The 20170-nt window shown below is 44.2% G+C and overlaps 1 protein-coding gene across 2 annotated transcripts; it reads right to left on the reverse strand.

Moving 5' to 3' along the window:
- Nucleotides 1-561: 561 nt before the first annotated feature.
- On the reverse strand, nucleotides 562-19004 carry atp10b (ATPase phospholipid transporting 10B). 2 transcript variants are annotated; one of them, XM_071916919.2, is made up of 21 exons: nucleotides 18454-19004; nucleotides 14831-15035; nucleotides 14372-14457; nucleotides 13961-14067; nucleotides 13599-13730; nucleotides 13186-13313; nucleotides 12421-12679; nucleotides 11933-12123; nucleotides 9965-10123; nucleotides 8594-9134; nucleotides 8377-8477; nucleotides 8152-8278; nucleotides 7819-8003; nucleotides 5157-5412; nucleotides 4339-4415; nucleotides 4120-4245; nucleotides 3794-3994; nucleotides 3483-3563; nucleotides 3281-3385; nucleotides 2793-2980; nucleotides 562-1641 (listed from the first exon to the last, which is right to left on the reverse strand). In XM_071916919.2, exons 1-21 carry the CDS (start codon nucleotides 18861-18863, stop codon nucleotides 1356-1358), a joined length of 3951 nt encoding a protein of 1316 aa, XP_071773020.2. In that variant the 5' UTR covers nucleotides 18864-19004; the 3' UTR covers nucleotides 562-1355. The 2 variants fall into 2 exon arrangements, with proteins under 2 accessions (XP_071773020.2, XP_078145090.1); XM_078288964.1 differs by having other exon boundaries at nucleotides 13599-13784.
- Nucleotides 19005-20170: the final 1166 nt, after the last annotated feature.

The raw sequence follows: 20170 nt of genomic DNA on the forward strand, positions 1-20170 counted from the left end.
AGCACATAATGTTTACATACCTTTCATAATGTGCAACAGTGCTAGGCTGTAGCTCAATGCAAGGGTCTGGCTCAATGTAATTGCAATGTAATTAATTTGTTTTGCTCATGTTGTATTTAGTCCTCAATAAAAATTATGTTCAAAGTCAATGTTGCATTTTTCTGTGGCTCTAACATTCATAATACAATCAAGCATTTTCTTAGTGGGCTGTTTGAGGGGATTTCAACACTGTCAGTCTATTTTCAATGACTTTGTCCCATTTGACCTTTCTGCAGCTCCTCCTTTCCACACTAGAGGGCAGCATTGTTCTAAGTGGAGGCAGTGGGACTTATATAAGCAGTGCTACTACTGTATAATGAAGTAAACCAATGATAACTCAGACATACCCTTTTACAAGTGGATTTGGCTGGTGCACGCTCCATTTTCAGCTGTAAAGGCAACAGACTTTGTAGCTAATTTTTATGATTCTTCACGATTTTGTCTTCTTGCTTTATCTAGGTGATATAGCTATATCTTGAAAAGGAAGTGGGGCTTGGTATTTAAAAACAAATCAACAAAATGTCACTATTCTCATATTTATTGCCATGGAACATTTTACAGATACATAAAGATGACGAAATACACAAAATTACTCACAGGCCCAGCCTTTAAAAAACACAAATTCTCCATTTTGTTCCCTGATACCATCATACATAACTGTCCTATATATCAACAAATGAACTGGAAATGCCATAACACGGTATGCCATCTGCAAACCACAAGTGCGTACAAGCCACGAAGACCAAGACGCAATGTGACTATTTGTGGTATCCATTGAGCAAGTTACATTCAGGTGTCTAGGTGAGGGGAATATTTTAAACAGACTAAGCATTTTGTTCTGGAAAAGTGCCACTTTTTGGAAGGGCAGGTAGCATGACTAATTGGGTTACCACTGTGCTCTCAAAACCCATCAGGAAAGTAACAGGCTTATGTGTTCGCTATGGCAGCTTGTTACGAGGGGAGTGAGAGGAGGGGGCCCGCTTTCTCATCGAGCAATTCATTACAAAATGAACTCATCACCCCAACTGATGATTTGTCACAAGACAGAGAGAAAGAATTTTCTGTTTGAAAACAGCTACTCTCCCAGTTTGTACTTATGTAACCCCCCCCCCCCCCCCCCCCACACACACACACACACACACACACACACAGACACACAAAATAAAATAAAAAAATATATATATACACTGGGACATATCCAGATGTGAGCCAGTTGAAAATCTTTACAGTCTCTACATTTTCCTGAATAAATAATCACCCTAGTGCAGCGCTCCTGTGTCTTTTTGCCCATCTAGATGCCAACGGGTTCCTGATTCTCAGAGCCGCAGGGGGCTTTGATAGCTCTCAGTGATGACGTTCAGCGTGATTTCAGCCTCGGTGATGTCAGAGGGGTCTGAAGACGGGGGAAAGATGTCCGTCGAGGTCTCCGGGGTGGGAGAGGGAGAGGCAGACCGCCCAGAGAGCCCGACGTCCCCCGGGCTCCTGAAGCTCCTCCACTCCTTGATCCACCGCTCCCTAACGGAGGGGTCCAACCGGTCCAGATGCCTGGCTCGCACGAGCAGGGAGGGGGCGAGAGTGTTCCTCAGCACGTGGAACATGTACCTGGGGGAGAGAGCGTGGTGGTGGGAAAGTAGGCCAGTGAAAAATATGCGTCCCTTTGATGTAAATCAGAGCATTCTCAGCACACTAAATATCAGCTCTTTCAGAGGCATCAGCACCAGGAGGAAGACTGAGCCGCTGTGCAGTCATTCCTGACCTTCACAATTAACATTATTTAATTACAAGTCAGCCTGGACTAGTCTATGAACCGCAGCAATCATCGCTTCACTGTTTCACAGCGATTCATGATCTGCGCGTGTCAAATGCATCCTCCAATACACAGGGGCGTAGCTGGGAATTCTGGGTCCTGTGCACAGGAGGTGCATAGGGGGCCCCCCTCCACTTCTCATCCCCACACCATCTTTATTAGGTGACCAGGATGTAGCTGGGTGATTTTGTTCAGCGATTCTCTTAGTCACAACAACACAGTGTTACGAGCACTTTGGTGTTCACAGGTTGAGTTTTTAAAGTGAACGTAGTTTCACACACCTCAATCATCCACACCCCCACCCCACCCTCCACCAAAACCTAGAAAGTGCTGGCACACTTGTTACACCTATGACAAACATCTATGTCTGCCCATCCACAAACACGAACACACCTCCCCACGTTCATTTGCTGATCAATTATCAGAAACATCCCTAATTGAAATTATGGGTTTTGACAGCACTAATCAGCTGCCATAACCAAACTTTAACCAGTAGTCTCCTGTTCAAAATCAAATCAAAAGGACAATTTTGTTTCAGTCTGGACATGAAAGACTTAGCCACATTTTATCCCTGCTTGTTCCAGTTAATCTCAGATATCACAACACGACAGCTGCTATATTATAGTTTTCAGAAAGTTTTATTTGTTTGCAGTCCATGCATGACTGAGGTGTGTGAAACTATGTTGACTTTTAACACAGTGTTGTTGTAACTAAGAGAACTGCTGAACAAAATATTGAATTCATGCGTTGACTTGACCACTATAGCTAGAAAATCGGCAGCTACTTCCTGGCGCGTGGACGCACGATGCACCAACCAAGCGCTGGCTCACACTTGTGTGACTTGTTAAGCCGTATTCCCCCGACTGCGGCATCAGTGCCAGTACATAATTATCAGGCTGATTGGGTTTACGGAGTGACAGACGCAGTATGGACACACTGATGGTACCTGGGCAGCAAAGCCAACACGGTGGTGATGATGCAGATAAGATAGAACATGGGGTCCGCCATCTGGCTCTGGAGGATCCAGTACGGGTCGGAGGGAGGGTTACAGGTAATGCAGATGGCGCTGTAGGCCAGGGTCACGATGAAGTACACCGCCACACTGCCCAGCATGATTACCCAGTGAACCACCGTCTGCCAGACAATTACACACAAGAGTCACACACATCACCACAATGTGACAAATCAGAAGCGATTACACTATATAGGAGACATGCTCATTCTCTGTTTTTTTATTTCATGGTATTCAAAACACAGAGAAGCAATGTAAACAATGTCAAAGATACAGATTATGATATACTAATTTCTATATACTGTACAGTTATATAGTACACTAAGTATCAAACTGAAGCTCTATTTACTGACCAGAGTTTTGGATCACTAAATGTACATTATGAATTCTAGAAATCGATATCCCATCGGTCCAGCACTCACCCAGGTTTTGATCTCGATAGACAGATGCAGGAGGATGGTAAATAACGAAACTGTGTTCAAAGGAGTTCCAAAGGTAAAAACATCAATGTCTGAATCTTGGTAAGCCTGAAAGAAGAAAGTGAGTCATACTCAGAAAGCAGTCGACCAATAAAATAAGTGGTAACTAAGGAGTAAGTAAGTAGGATTACAATTTTTCTCTTACCCAGTATGGAATAAAGAAGCACACCAGACTTTGATAGAAGGCATCTAGCATGGCAATCCAGAATGTTGAAAATTTATATTCCTAAACACACACGCACACACACACACACACACATGCACACACGCACACACCCAGACACAGGACACACACGGACACAGCTAAAAATTAATCAACTTAATTTCTAAAGTATTCTGTACGTTTTATCCAAGACATAGCTCAATAATACTAATAGACTTATAGACTAGATTTTATCAAGCTACCAAGCAAACGGGCTAAGAATAAAGACTCTGCTGTGTGAGACCGTCACTGACCCCTGCGCCCTGCCCAGTCCTGTACAGTGCAGGAAGACCCAGCAGCATCTCCGCGGACACATCTTTGTCCATTATCCCGAACATGACGGGCGGGGCGGAGGTAAAGAAGAGGTTGAAGAAAATCAGTAGCCAGTAGTCTATCATGGTGGTGCCAGAGAAGCCGCAGAAGAACTGATACCAGAACAGCAGGTTCACGTAGGCCTGGGAACAGGTGAATCACAGAGACAGGTGAACAAAGTCAAATTGTGGATGATATTGAGAGAAAACCATGAAAAATGTTAATTTACAGAGTACATAGCTCTTTAAAATGCAGATACAAGACTCACCACGTTCTTGTAGAAGAAGTAAATGATCATGTTTGCTAGTCTAGTGTAGCACCAGTGTCCGTGAACCAGCAGAAGCTTTTTCAGGTGTTTGAAGCGGGATATGGCAAAGTCACTTGCCATGACCGCCTGCAGATGATAAATTTAAGTCATGATGTATTTTGCTCAGTAAGCACAGAAGACAGGGAGAACATCTTTGAAGCAAAAGACAACAATCCTGACCTGCATCCCCTCCTGACCGGATATCCCAATGCCGACATCAGCCGCTTGGATCATGTTGACATCATTAGCACCATCACCTGAAACCAGTGTGTGAGTGAATATCAGCTTAATCACAGATACAGTGCCTTGAAAATGTTTTCAGACCCCTTGACTTGAGCTATTCCAAAATGCATTTATTGGGGATTTTTAGTCTGTATATTTCCTATATATATTTTTTTTTGGACATTTTCACTCTATATGTTCTATATTTTATACATAACATTTTCTCAAGAAGAACTGGACTCTAATGTCATCCATGAATTAATCATGGATGCTGTGCTCCCATGCTGCACCCACACTGTACTTAAGTATTCTGATAGAGAGTCTACCATGCACACCATATAGGCTACACCCTAAAATCCCATGAAATCCCATGAAGATCGAGTACAGGGACCTACAGGACAGGACCTAGTCTCAGCTTTGTTAGTACGAAAGACAAATTAAAAAAAAAAAGTTTGAAAGGAAAACATTGTATATTATAAGACATGTTGAGCAAATTATGCCCAAGAAAAGCAAAGGTTTTGAATACTTATTTCTTTTTTAGTTCAATTTTATACTTTAGTATAAATTTCTCCAATTCTGTTTTCACTTTGATAGAGTACAGTGCTTTGCATTGAACTCAGAATAGAAATCCCAAATAAATGCATTTTGAAATAACTTAATAGCTCAAGAACACGTGCAAAAAGTCAAGGGGTCTGAAGACTTTTGCAATGCACTGTGTAATCCCTAGGCTAAGAGCGCCACGTCTCCATCTGACAACATTTCCTGGAGTTTCTTACCAACGGCGAGGGTCATGACCTTGAGTTTCTCCCTGATGACCTTGACCACGGTGCTCTTCTGCAGGGGCGTGACTCTGCAGCAGAGCACCGAGCGGCAGCGCCGGGCCAGGTCCACGAAGCGGTCCCGCAGGTCCGACTCCAGAGCCATGGCCAGCGTGCGTCCGTCGATCACCAGGGCGATGGTGGGGGCCAGCGGGTCGTCCCCGTACCGCCTCACCTCCTCCAGAGCGCAGTCCAGGACGGACGCACACATGAGCTGCAAAACACCAAAACACCGTCCGCTTATTTGGGTGGTTTCTCTGTGGTTCTCACTTTTATGAGGCTTTACAAGAGAGTGTCTCACACTGTTAATCTTAGTTTGATTTGAACACTTGCAAAAAGTCTCCATCTTAACAAGTCATTTTGTCTGTTACTGAGTCCTAAAATCTTAATTTTCTTAAAATATGTGAAAAAATCTGCCAGAGTGGTTAGATCATTTCACTTGTTTCCAATACAAATCAACTTGTTTCAAGGTTTTTGTAGAATCAAGTGTCATTTTCTTGATAGTAGAGCAGTGATCTGCCTTCTGACTTGTTCCAACATACTGACACTGACACACTGAGTTATCTCACCTCACTGGCAGAATTGTTCTCTTGGTTTAAGAAAAATAAGATCTGAAGACTAAATATGAGACAAAATGACTTGTTAAGATGGACTTTTTTTTTGGAGTGAAGGTTTCATTCCAAAACACTATATTTCCATTTTGCAAAAGATTTGCTACCTGAAATTCATCAGGCAATATTTGAAAAACACAAATTATTCTCTCCTCATAAAATGAACTATTTTAAGCAAATGTCTTAAGATAACTCCTAACTTCAATATTAAGCCATAATGTGCTTAAGTTTCATGCCAGCAGTCAGTTTGGAAGAGTGGATGTCATTTCTTTTATAAATATATATACATATATATATATATATATATATATATATATATATATATATATATATATATATATATATATCTCAGTTTGGAACAAAATTATTCATTTAATTCCTTCATTTGCACACAAAGTGATCAGTGCTGACCAAAGGAAAATGCAAATTAATGATGCGTGTGTGAAGATTGTCATGTGACAGTGTGATTAACAAACAAAGCAAATGAAACGCACTATCAGGAAAATAAATAACATATCCGAGATACTGATATGGTCAAAGAAATATGCTTGAGAAAAAAAGCACCCCACTGTGCAAGATGGAGTAGAGATTATGGCATTAGCGCTGATAAAAGAAACTGTTAGCAAAAGCGCTACCCTGCTGTTGAGTCATGTCCAAGATGTCCGACTGCAAGCAATTACCAGGCTCTGGTTCCATCAGATTCATCATTTCTGCCTGTGAATGACTAGAGCCTCTTAGCCTAAGGGAAATCCGACGTGCCGAAAAAAAAAAGTGGGTCACATCCTGTTTTTATTTCATCTTATCTATTGCTGGCTGGATTTCATTAGGTGTGGTAGGCAGGGTGATGTAGGAGTGCTTCCCTCAGGACGCCGATGGTCATTGTGTTATGGCGGTACAAATTGTTCATTACCAAAAATGCCTCCACTCTTGTTCATGAGAGAAGGGGTATTTCCTGCGAGGGTTGAATATTGGACCTTTAATTAGATATGAAAGCATTAGATATTGTATTGGGGGTAACTCGCTCCATTCATCACCAATGTCTGGTCCCATCTGAGAGGAGCGGGGCAGGCCCTTTGTTCCGGAAAGCTCCCCATGCATCCGTTAGAGAGGCGAAGAGCTGAGAGGTAATTTCAGTCTATTTGAGGCCAGGGATGATTAGACATGCCAGGTTGTTATGAAGGGTTCATTCCTTCGCTGAGTGCCACAGGATCTTTAATGACCACAGAGAACCAGGGCCCACATCCCATCCCTTGTCTTTCTCACATGGAAATGTGAGGATTTGACCTTTAGCTAAAATGTAAAAGTGGTCAAAAAGCTTTGGCCACTTAAATCGGAGGGAGACAATGACACAGTTAAATGTCTCTTGAACTTAGGCGCTCGGAGAAGACGTGGCTAAACGGAAGGATTATCAAAGACTGCAACGGCCGTCTGAAACAAACTGTATGTGAGGAAATGTGAGTTGTTTCTTGTGTTATTCTATTTAAAGGCCCAGTCTTCAACCACAGTTTGGGGAGCCTGTTAAACTACTGTTGTATGTTTGTAGTATGTTTACTTTTTGATTCATTAGTTTGACAGCTTTTTTCACTCTCAAATTGATTGGCTTAAATATTGATGCAAGGACAGGCAGTGTCCAAATATGAATTTTAATGTATTTTGAAGCAGTAAATAGTTTAACATTGTATTGTTTGTAAACACTGGAACAAAATGGACCTGTAATTTAAGTTTTGGTTGGATTGGAGAGTTGGAAAGCGATGATTTTGCCGTATTAAATCTGCTGTTACAGAACCATAATATTATACAAAAAAATGGATTGACACTTTTATTTGTTGGTCTAATGCTGAAAGCAGACAAAAATGTCAATAATTTAATTCAAATTTCATATAATTACTGTGTAAGAAATGTGTCATAGATGCACCGCCATTTATCATCCAGTTGATACTGAACAGTAAAGAAAAGCAAAACTGAGCCAACTCGGCAGCCTTCAGCGAGACAGACAGCGTCCTCCTTACCTTGTTCTTGGAGCTCATGTTAATCACCAGGTCTCCCTCATCCAACAGCCTGCAGGCATAGGCGATGTTGACAGCTGTCTCCGGCTTGTCACCAGTCAGCACCCACACCTGGATCCCTGCCTCCCGCAGCGCCACAATGGTGTCAGGGACGCTCTCCTGCAGACGGTCCTCGATGCCCGTGGCCCCTGGGGGACAAATATGCAAGGTTAGACGTCAGCTGACCTGAATCCACAGCCAGAGCATATCACACATCTCTCTGCTTTTTTTAAGTGTGTATTTTTGAGCGGAGACTTCCTCGTGTGTGTGTGTGTGTGTGTGGCTGACACGTGTTACCTAACAGGGTGAGGTCTGTCTCGAGGTGCGCAGCAGAGTCCATGATGAGCTCCTCTCTGTTGTCTATAGCAGCCAGAGCTTTCTGTCTGCTGGCTGACCAGTCTTTATACGCCTTCTCACTCAGCACCTGCAGCACACGGCAGAGAGAGTAGAGACATGAAAAGAAGCTCCTGTGCTAAAAAAAAAATTGCATTCTAATGAATATTAATATATCTGAATATGCACCTTCTTTGTAAAGCAAAGGGTTCGCAGCCCCTCCTTTGCATACTGGTCAAGGTGTTTCTGAGTGTCTGCTGCAATACTCTTCTGGTTCCCACTGAGTTGCTCTGGAAATATTATCACAACATACATATAATTTGACTTTGCCAGGCTTTTAAATTATGGCCATGAGTAATAACTGTATAATAAATGTATTATAACAAATACTTTTACCTGCACATACCTGCATAGGGTGTGCCAAGTAGCTCCATGATAGCATAGTCGGCACCTTTAGTGTAGAGCACGAGCTCTCTGGTGATCGGGTGTCGCACCAAAACAGACATCCTCTTCCTGTGGGAGTCAAAAGTCAAGGTGTCCAGCACCTCAAACAGCAGCTCCTCCCCACCTGGGAGCCTCACAGTCACACTGCCGGGGGTCCTGGCCAGCAGAGTGAAGCCATACGCCTTGGCTGCGTACACCAAGGCTGCCTCGTCCGGGCTCTCCGCCTCATAGCACAGCTTATCCGAGGTCACCGCCGGCTTGCTGCTCTGGGACTCGGTATGGAGCGCAGCTTTTGTTGTGTTGAGGCCTCCAGACTCATCCGTTTTTGCAGAAGCATTATAACAGTCCTCCTCTATAACTGAGCTCTCAGACAAAGAGCGGCTCCTCCTGGACATGGGCTGCCAGGAGGCGATGGTTTGGCGAAGGGAGCCAACCTTTCTGGCCAAGTAGGATAAGGTGTCTAAAGGGTTGTTTGACTGACAGGAGCGTGGATATTCACTCATCTTGAAGAAGACAAAACAAAACAGGAATTACTATGGTATGCACTGTTTTAAGGTTGGTTTTATTTGTTCATTTGGCCCATAAGTTCCATTTTGAGAGCTTCTCTAACGTTTCAACAAAACCACTTAAAAAGAACCTTGTGGTCCACCTCCGCAAATGGCAGGATGTTCACACGCGGCTAAAAGGAAAAACCAGCTCTTTTTGTGCTTTAACCTTCAATTACAAACTCAAGGGAGAACGCACCACTTTCTCCCATCCGGCAGAAGTCAGAACAGCACAGTCAAGAACAACGGGTAATCAAATTAATAAGGGCAACCCTGATTCCCCCTGCGAATCTCCCCTCACTGTGTGGTTAATTTAGAGAAGAGACAAAGCCATTTCATCTGGGGCTTTAAAGAGCAATTATGGAAATTAGTACTGACCACTGATGAAAGAAGAGAAACTTTTAGCTAACAATTCCAGCAAGCATGTGAAATTCAACTAAATCTGAGAGGTTGATGAGGAGAATGCCAGCTTCATTGTGGCGGCTGCTGCTGTAACTGTGGATTTCTCTGCAGTCTTACAGACAGATTGGTGGACAACAAGTTTGTAGACCCTATACATTCAAATCATAAAATAATGAATAAGGAAATCAATCGTTTCTCCACAATGTTTTCTAGGTGAAAGGTTTGCAATGGTTTTGCAAGCTTACGGATATCAATATATAGGCCTTTGGATAACGGAGGGAGTTTCAAGGAGACAAATCTTCCATCCATCCTTGCATTCTCCCTCACTACGCCCTCCATCTCCATCTCTACTTCCCTTCCAGAGTCACAGTAAGCGGAGCGCTCACCCTCTGTCTCTGAGCTGTTGCCGTGGAAACCACCACCGTGTTGCAAATGGCGAGAGACAGAAAAAAGTCCAGGTAGGGATCTATCTTCTGGCTGCTGCTGCTGTTCTCCGTCCGTCTAATCTGCTGAAGCAGCTTCCTGTCTGGAACCACCTCGGTTTCCTGTTGGCGTGAGGTTCATCAGTTCGTTAATTAATAGCTACTGTTCACACACTGTGAAATTCATCCTTCCTTCCTCACCCCCTACTTTGAGCAATCACTGATCTGACGTGACAGGATTGGACAAATATTTATCAGCTGGTACCCTTTTCATGTATTTTTGTTTTTCTCTGAAGGAAAGAAGGAAGGAAGGAGGTATTTATTCATACAGGAGTGGAGCAATAAGAGAGCCTCTTCAATAACATCATGTTAAGATATTCTGTAATGTTAGTGGCACAGTGTAAGTAAGATCGAAGACTGGCTCGGTGCTGAGCATCAGGACCAAGAGCCTGTTGGAACACACACAAGAGTTTTACTGTCTCAGCTTGCTTCTCCTTCACAGCAACTGGCCTGTGCTCTTTGCCCTGTGGGCAAAAATAGAAACGGAGCTACTGTACTGTGTATCAAGACCATGATGACTAATCTATAGCGCACGTTTACAGTTTATGTGATATCAGTAGTCCATGCTTAATGTAGCCCAGCATGACCATATGTTCCTTCACAGACACAGGGGCAGCTTTGAGCCAAAATGGTTGTGCTCATCACTGACACCTAGCAGCTTGGCCATCTGCAATGGGGACTGGGACCATGAGGCCTTGTGTCACTGGAGTGGGTGAGATTTGGGTAAACAAAAGGCAATTTGAGGACTTCTAAGTGTCTATTCAGATGGGAAATTTATTTAAGAAAAGGGATCCTTTTGTACTGGTATTTTGAAGATGGTCGTAGATGAAAACTAAGGACATTCATCTTAGAGGGATTTGACCGTATGAATCTGTGCTTGTACATACTGTAACCTCAGCTTGAACTTGGAAACTAATTACCTGATAATTGAACAACAAATTCCAAAGCTAGAAACAGAACCAGCACTCATACTGATGTACAGCCTGGAGCTGCTCCATCAAAAATCAATGAGAGATGGATTTTGCCCACTCATACAATATTTATCTGAACTTAATCAACCAAAGTAATTTTTTTTATTTGAAATGTTTTTTTAATTTCCATGAATGTGCTCTTAACAGCTCATGGTAGACCCTTGGTGCTTTACACTGGTAGGACGTCACAGTTCAATGAACTCAATGAACGATGAATTTTCAATGGGAAAGACTAACTCATTTCCCCTTATACACAGTAGCGTAGAGGGAATAGTAATACAAAGCATCTTGACAGTCATCACCCTATGGAGTGTTTGTTGTTCATTCATGATGTTTGAGCTTGAGCCATTTTCCCATTTGTTACACTGATGTTGAGGTCCGCTCCTCAGTCATGATTATGACTGCAAGGACACTTATTATAATATCAAGTAGACTTAAAGGGAAGGTTCAGTGATTTTTAGAGGCCTGTCCTATTTATCACTAACCATGTCCACTATTATGACATTCAAAACATTTTTACATCAGAGTTTTTGTCTCTGAGAAGTCAGCCTCCTGTTAGCATTTGTTAACAATGATAATGCAAGTCAATAGGATGGTATGAAACCTTTCAAAATCCCATTCAAGCACTACTATTACATATTCTTCCTGTTACTACAGCTGCGGAAATGTATGGAATGGCTTGCAAGTGATTTTAAGAGTTATGGTTTCATACCCCATTGACTTGCGCTAGCATTGCTAACATGCTAATCAGAGGTGGTTGTCGATTTCCCAGAAACGCAAGCTCTGATGTAAAAACTTCTGGAACACTCTAAGAGGGGGCTTGGGGAGTAATTAATAGGATAGTCTTATAAAATCGCTGAACCTTCTCTTTAAGTAAGCCAAATATAAGCTATCGTCTCACCAGTGGACTGCTGAAGGCCACATCCCTCTGGGCGCTTGCTGCGACCTTGCTCCTGCGTCGGTTGCCATGGTAATGTTGTGTGTCTTCAGGGTCAGTGTCCTCAGTATCCAGGGTCCATCCTGACTGTGGGGACCGCGGCCGCCGGTTGAAGATGACCTCCTCCTCTGAATCTGGCTCATCAAGGCGGATGGCTGCAAATCCCCAAAAACATGTTCATACACACGTTTGGTGGTGGTGATGGTTCTGAAATTCTCATCATGAGTGTATTTGCAGAGGGGAAAGGAGAATTAACGTGTTTGGGCGTTTGGTGTCCTTTCTACCTTTTATTTCACCCCCCCCCTTTGAATAGAGAAAAAAAATCACACACAAAATCTAGGTGTAAAATGCACCCAAGACACATTAAAGGTGTGTGTGTGTGTGTGTGTGTGTGTGTACAGAAGAGAGATTTTAATGTCAGGTGTAAAGTGTGTCACACATGTAAGGTTTACCAAGGTTTTTCTCGCGATGCGGGTACTCAGTGCCCATGATGGTGCATCGGCGGAACACCATCTTGTTCTCAGTGAGGGTGCCAGTCTTGTCTGAGAAGATATACTCAATCTGGCCCAGGTCCTCTGGGATGTTCAGGGCCCGGCACTGCACACGGCTGTCCAGCTCCTCATCGTACAGATCAATGTCATTGGTGATGAAGAAGATCTGGCCGATCTTGACCAGCTCAATGGACACATAGAGGGAGATAGGTATCAGGACCTGGAGGAGAGGAGAGGAGAGGAGAGGAGAGGAGAGGAGAGGAGAGGAGAGGCCTGGTGATTTTAGAATGCAGGAAAACACACACTGTAGCAGTCATAGATAAAACACACACAGGGAACAGAATTGAATTCCATGAAATTCCATGAAATTCCATTTCTAAGAGAGGCTGTCTTGACTTGCTAAACATTATAAATCAAACATTATGAATCAAAAGACAGTTTCAAATACATTCAATCATAATGTATGTATTACGATTAAATTATACATTAAATACTACCTGACAGGTACATTTATGATATTCATAAATGTGGAATTTCACAGAATTTCATTGTAATTCCAGTTCAATTCCAATTCTCTTTCCTGTAGCTTTTTTCAAATTCCAATTCCAATTCCTCAGTTGAACTGAAATGGATGAGTTCATTCATGATTTGACCCCAACCCTGACACACACACACACACACACACACACACACACACACACACATGCAGACAGAGTGGTCCTCCACCTGCAGCAGGATGATCATAGTGAAGAACATGTAGAAGCTGGACAGAGCGGGAGCGTCGAGGTGTCCCTGGCTGTTGGGCACCAGGTACGGGGGCACGCTGGGCAGCGCCTGCAGCCAAAAGAAGTGACCTGTATGTGTAAGGACAGGGGATTAATCACACTGACTGTCTCGCAGGGAAGCAGCTATTTTTGGCACCATGCCCCCCCCCCGCCCCCAACACACCCCCCCCGTTTCCTCCCTCTCTCCCCTCATGCGTTTGGGCTTGCGGCCAAGTGACTGATTGGGGGCTATTGGAAATTATATGTCCCCTCATAAATGTACAAGGATCATTCCATTAATCTTGAACTGGAACCTCAGTCAGTCTCCGGGTGTGTGTAGTGATTTTATGGTAAGTTATGTAATTCATCACTGACCTAGTGCTCCGGCGAGACACATGGCGAAGAGCAGGATGACGCAGAAGATGACGTCGGTGTTCAGCTTCCGCTCTAGTTTGCTGCGCTTGTATCTCGGCCCGTTGTTGTTGAGCATGGACTTGGTTTCATGGCCTTGGACATGGGATCGAAAGGTCCAGTTGTCATCAATAACAGACGCTCCATAAGCTATGAAATATCTCAGTGAACACCAAAGGGAATTGATTATCGATCTCAGAGAGAGTCCATCCAATAACTATTTAATGTGCTCATTATTCCTTACAGAATGCCCCCCCTGTGGGCCGTTCATCCAAGTATAAAAACACTGAAGTTATGGTTGAGATCAAACTATGTGGAGAATATACCTGCGTACACCACGAAGCCGGCAGCATGGTCGGTGTTTCTCACTGTGCAGCCTCTAAGCAGCAGACTCTCAATTCCAATGCCCGTCTTCGCCTTATCAGGTTTCTCTCTGCAGCAGGAGAAAGAGAGAAACCCCCTTTCTACTGTCGGATCTTGTTAGATATTCATTACCGCCTATATATTCCCATATTAGCAATTCTCCTGCTTTATGGCTCTAGCCGGACAGGATGGGTAGACCGTCTATAAAAGCTATGGTGCCCAAGGAAATCGATTATAGCCTATTACAGCCCAATAATGCCCCTGGTGGCATCAGAAAGTGCAGTGAGTGGGTTGGAATTAGTTTTGCCTGGCTGCTCTCAAAGGCTCAAAGAACTGTTTGGGGAATCCATGTGATTCATGTACTTGATACTCACACATAACACTTGAAATGATTCAGATTGTTGTTGGGCCTTTCGCACACGACAATGCCGTTGAAGCTTTCAGGCTCGAATTCGGAAGTCTGGGAAATGAGAGGAGATGAAGACGTGAAGTCAGTGTGGTGCGGATGGAAATGTCTTAATTGCAACCTAACCTGTACTTCCAGAATGAAGCAATGGAAGGATTATTACATGCAGACAAGTCATGCAATCCATCAGGGAGTTGTTTTTTTGGATGTTCTCAACCTATCATCAAAGACTTTGGCATGCTGTAATGAACACGCAACAATTGTTCTTTTACTTTGTGTTAGAGGTCAACAGTAAGGAGGAGGAAAAGAGAAAGAAATGTGAGGTGGAGCAGAATGAATGGCGACAAGAAAGTGTGAAGAAAGTAGGAAGAAAGCAAAGAGAGATGTTTATTTGAATATCGAAAATACATATTCCTGAGATCCTCACCGAGGCGGAGACGCCAGGCACCACCCTCCTTTGTTTCAGGTTGGTCTCTCCATCCAGGTTGGCCGTCTCTATGAGACACACTCCGTTCGGGTCAGACGTGTGCAGGAGCAGGAGGTCCGCCGGGACGATCTCATTGTAAACCACCCTCACAAAGTCTCCCACTTTCACATCCTTCCAACGCCTCTCAACAAACTGCTTCTCTTCCCTGAGATTAGAAACGTCACTCATCAGTAAAAAGTCATTACAGATTATTTTCTAAAGAGTCAGCTGTCCCCGGGCGGCTTTTATATATCGATTTTTTGTTGCATTTATTAAGTGCAATGTTGGCATTGAGGGTGTGTTTTTTTGTAATCTTATTGTATGTTTAGTCAATCAAATGAAATATTGACTCGCTTGTCACGAACAAAAATGTACACAAATACAGCACCTGTGCGAGTTGGGGAATAAACAATACAACCAAATGAAAAATCAATGCTGTTGTTTTTGGAGTGGGGCCCAGATTTGTTTTGAGCTTTGTAGAACAAGGAAACTCTCCAAAAGATTTAGGGCAGGGAGGCGGAGAGGAGCATTAAGAGGAGGAGAGACCGTGCACCATCGTCTCTAAGTCTGCCCTCAGGTGTTGTCAGGGTTGTGGCTTCCCAGAGAGCCGCGTGCTTTACTGTTTGAACCTGCATGTCAAGCGCCGGCTAACCACCGCCAATGACAGAGAGCAGCAGGTATGCGGCCCTGCATGTAGGACCTGATCGGGTGGCTTTTAAACCCCGGCACACATAATACCACACCTAGACCCAAACAAAGCCGGGGGGAGGGAGGTGATGTATTTTTAGCACGTTTTTTTGCGTTTAGATTATACTTTCCACGTGGAACAAAGATCCTCTCTCGTATAAGTAAGCTTTAGGTATGCCTAATGCCTATGAACGTCAGTTTCCAGTTCAGGGACGTCCGTGTCTCGGAAAGAAATGGTCACCAGCTGTGTTTGTTCTAATCAAGCACAGTCATTAGCATCCCGGGCAGGATCAGGAATTTCTATTTCTGCCAGTGATCCATAATGTTCTCCTAAACTATCTCACACGGAGTCTCGGCAGCCCATGCCAAACAATTTGGCTGTCTGTCTAATCATCTGCCACCCTCATCAAATCATTAACTTGCGATTGTCCTAAATTAAGCACATTTCTGATCTTCAAAGCGATAGATAGAAAGTAATTGCTTGCTCTCGTGAATTTGGCTCCGCTCCAAATGGGCTACCTGATGTCTCTTTGTGATAATGTCTCCAAATATTTATCATTTTGTGGAGATAACAATTCCTCAGAGATAAAGTAGCACTTAACTGGTGTGCTGATGGGAAGAAAAAAAAAACTGTTGTGTGTTCCCTGAACTGTTCCTTGGGAGAGTCAGGACCTGTAAAGACTACAGTATAATGAATTATAATGCGATGAACCTGTCATGACCAAAGGGAATAATGCTGACTAACATTATTATTTTTACAGACACTGTTGATAGATTGGATAGCCTGTCTGGTTTGATGATAATATCATGAGTCAGATTCACTATTCAGATGAAATGGCTATAATGGGCTATAAAGGGCTATAATCACAACACACTGAACAATAGGCTATATGGGGTGTAGTCAGTGATTTACCTCCACTAATGACTTGGAATGAGCAGATGTTAAAACTAGGTGTGTTTAACTATTTAACTATGCAATGGCTGTCTAATAGGAATTGTTTTCATTCAATCAACATGAATTACAGCTGGCATTTACTGTGTTCAAAATGTTTGTGTGTGTAAGATTGACAAGACTGAGCCTGAGAGGATGAGCCACGTCGTCACCTAGACACTTCACGTCACCCTAAAACAAAAGGTGGGTGGGTGGGTGGGGGGGGGTGACAGGAAGGAAAGGTGTGCATCCGCGAAGCTCTGCTGAGTTGAAGCTAAATCCCTCCCGTCCGACCGCATTCCCTGTGGTCAAAGGAATGCGTGACATAGGTGGGGTGAGTGACAGTTGTGAGCGCTGTCAGGACACAGTGTATTCCCATCTACTGTAAGTCAAAAAAACGATGTGTGCGTAAACGGAAGAATGACAGCACTATTTTCCCATGTGTGTGTCAAGTAAGATGCCTTTCCAGTGACAGAAAGCTTCAAATATTCAAGGTAAAAGAGGAGGGGAATGTAGGTATGGATTTGGTCACCAGTCCATCGAGCTGCAGATCCACTTCTTGTCCATTCTGTCTGTGTGTGTGTGTGTGTGTGTCTGTGGTGCGGTTGTAGGTGGGTGTAGAAAAGAATGGACATATTCTACCTAGACAGGGTGGGGAAAATTGAATACATTTCTCTAGGAAGCGCAGCGTGTGGAGTCCTGGAAATTATTCTCGAGCTTCCTCCAGAAAACATTTGTACGCTTCAAAAGAAATCCCGGCCAATCGATTGCACCGACTTGATCCGTTTAAAACTGTTCTAATCTGTACAAGGCCCAAAAAAAAAAAAGATGATGAAGAAACATTCGCTTGGGCAGCATCCCCACTCGGTGAGCCATGAGGGAGCCGTGAGAGCCCACTCACAGTGACTCAACTGCTGTTTATCTCGTTGCGTGAGGCCGAGACGGCTAGTGTTCGCTAACAGGCCCAGAGGGACTGGCGTGTTCTCCGAAGTGTCCACTGCTGTGTCCACTGTTGTGTCTGGAGTCTGTACTCCAGGCCACCTGGACCCTACCTTCACACACACACACACACACACACACAGGCACACACACACGCACGCGCACACACATATACACACGCTCTCTCTCTCTTTTCCCCCAGCTGAGGCTGCACTTCCCAGTCTCCCTGCTGACTCTTCCTGGGAAATGTGAGAGGGAGCAGCTGTTCATAATGATAATACAAGCCTTGCAGAGGTTGGGCCTTCAACATGGGGGGTGGGGTGGGGGGGGGGGCATCATGTAACACCCTCCTCTGTCGTCTCACATCCGAAGGAAATCCACATCCCCTCCCTCTCTCAGTGTATTCCAAAAATCACAATAATGAAAGGGCTGGAAATGACAATGTTTTGCTCTTTTGTGAATTATTCATTTTTCACCAGTAATTCAAAAATAGATAACCGCTAACCTCACTGTCTTCGCTGACGCAACGCTCAGATGAGGATTTCATCAAAATGTGCACAATGCGATGGATGCGAGATATTGTTGTGAGGCTCTTCAAAAGAAGAATAATCTCCCACACATTTTCTATTTCTAGGTCAAAAATTCCCATGGGGTGCTGGAACGCAGAGGAAGTAAAACACACACACACACACACACGCACACACGCTCGCGCACGCGCACGCACGCACACGCAGGCACGCACACACACTAACCATCGTGCAAATGTACATGCTGGGGGAAAAGTGCCACACATGCACACTCATGCACACGCACACACACACACATGCACAAACACACACGTGGAGGTGCCAGAAATGCACCACATCAGTGTTTCCTTTGGTCTCACAACAAATGCCTTCACATCATGTAGGTACAGCACAGAAAAGAGCCGACCCAGGGAGCACTGATTTACCAGTAAGGTCAATGATATGAAGCTGATGCAAAACTACAAGAGCGGCATTTTTCCTTCGGCAGGACCGCCAGTTACCTGCGGTAGATGAAGCACGGCGTGTTGTTGAGCTTCCTGTCGGACTGGTACCTCCTGAAGTCCTCCCAGCCGTCCTTCAAGGCGGTCAGAGCCAGGATGACACAGATGGGGATTAGAGCGACCTCGGGCTCGAAGGCGTTCACCACGGGGACAAAGTTCAGAATAGCCAGGCCCACGAAGTAGATGTTGGCCAGGCGGTGGAACTGCTCGAAGAGGTTCATGGGGATGAAGAGGAGGAGCGAGTACTTGGTGGTTTTGATGGCGTTGCCGGGGAAGTAGCGGTTGGGTTGTTTCTTCTTCTCCAGGCCCTCGTAGGGCAGGTTGGACACCAAGGTGCGGAGGTCCCTCTCCCTTGCCCTCTGACCTCTCAGGGCGTCCCGCAGCAGGGCCAGTGGGCTGCTCCACGTCATGGCTGCTCTTCTTTCTTCTCTTCTCACCAGCCTTTCCTTCCCATCGTCTTTGATGCGCTCTGTTGCTCTCGGCGCTCTCTGTCTCTATGAGGTGACTATGAGAAAACACACTCTCCTAAGGCCCATGCTCTCCTCCAGTGATTGTCTATGTGTGTGTGGGTGTGTGTGTGTGTGTGAGGCCTAAAGCCAAGTTAAAGCATATGACAGCACACCTGCCCTGCCTCTAAGTCCGCCCTTTGCTTTGACAAATATGTTTTCTAAAGCGCTTTGCATTCCTTGTGGTGTGGATGTTCAAGTCTGACAGGGAGGGAAAATGAGGTAACTGATCACAATGGGAATGCTCCAGTGACACAATTGATTTTAGGATCACTGTCAATAATCAGTTGGAAAGATCCTATCTAATTTTAACAGAATCACAGAGCCAGCAGCATTTCTGCTTTCATATTGCTGCTTTCTCTTGGAAACAGTCCTTCACATTGCAGAGTGATGAGTCAGTGAGCCAACCTGCGTAGTACAGTAGCGAGTGCTGTTATTAGTAGTTTACACGATGATGATGATGATGATGGCCTTGGCAAGAAAACAACGAACAAACAAAAACAATATATTGATGTATGCAATGTAATGCCTTTAAATGAGCTGACAGCCTATATTTGAAAGCAGGACATTGGTGCAATGGGTCATAAGAAAATCTGAATTGACAACCCAACAGTGAGCGGGGCACAAGCTCTCCTTGGGGCAAACCTACGGTATATGAACAGCCTGCAGACAGAGTGTGAACAAATACAGTCTGTGCTTACAGAGAGGGAATATATTTAGCACTCCATACTGGTTCAGAGAGAGATTACAGTCCATGCAGCTTCAAGACAGCGTGAAGATACGCTCACGCCATTCTTGCTCTTAGTAATACTTGTGACACTTTATTGATCGCTGGAGGAAATGTCTCCCCTCCTGTTAAAAAGCTTCTACATATCGATCATACCGGTTTGTACTTTGTGTAGTACAAGCTGGAGTAAATTAATTGTTTTGGACAGAAATCTTGTGGCTGGTTTTGGGTGTGTGTGTGTGTGTGTGTGTGTGCGTATGTGTAGCTTTCATGTGTCATGGACTACAACAAAGCAGCTCCCTGCACAGATGGCATGCATGTAGGATGCCTTCCACTTCCTCATGTTGACATATGTTGTCTTTTCCAGAGCAGGCTGCCGAACCTGTTTAAACAGCCCAGAATCACACAGAGTCAGTCATGTATGACGCTCAGATTTACACTCAGACGTCAGTAACACATATAGTCATGGTACTGAATGTATGCA

Source organism: Centroberyx gerrardi, chromosome 16, assembly GCF_048128805.1.
Source record: "Centroberyx gerrardi isolate f3 chromosome 16, fCenGer3.hap1.cur.20231027, whole genome shotgun sequence".
NCBI lineage: Eukaryota > Metazoa > Chordata > Actinopteri > Beryciformes > Berycidae > Centroberyx > Centroberyx gerrardi.

Coding starts and splice junctions, on each gene's coding strand:
- atp10b (XM_078288964.1), bottom strand. CDS start 18,863: ATGACGTGGAGCAGCCCACTGGCCCTGCTGCGGGACGCCCTGAGAGGT. Junction 12,680..13,185: donor CTATGATCATCCTGCTGCAG/GTGGAGGACCAC, acceptor CCTCTCCTCCAG/GTCCTGATACCTATCTCCCT. Junction 2,981..3,280: donor CTATCGAGATCAAAACCTGG/GTGAGTGCTGGA, acceptor ATTGTCTGGCAG/ACGGTGGTTCACTGGGTAAT.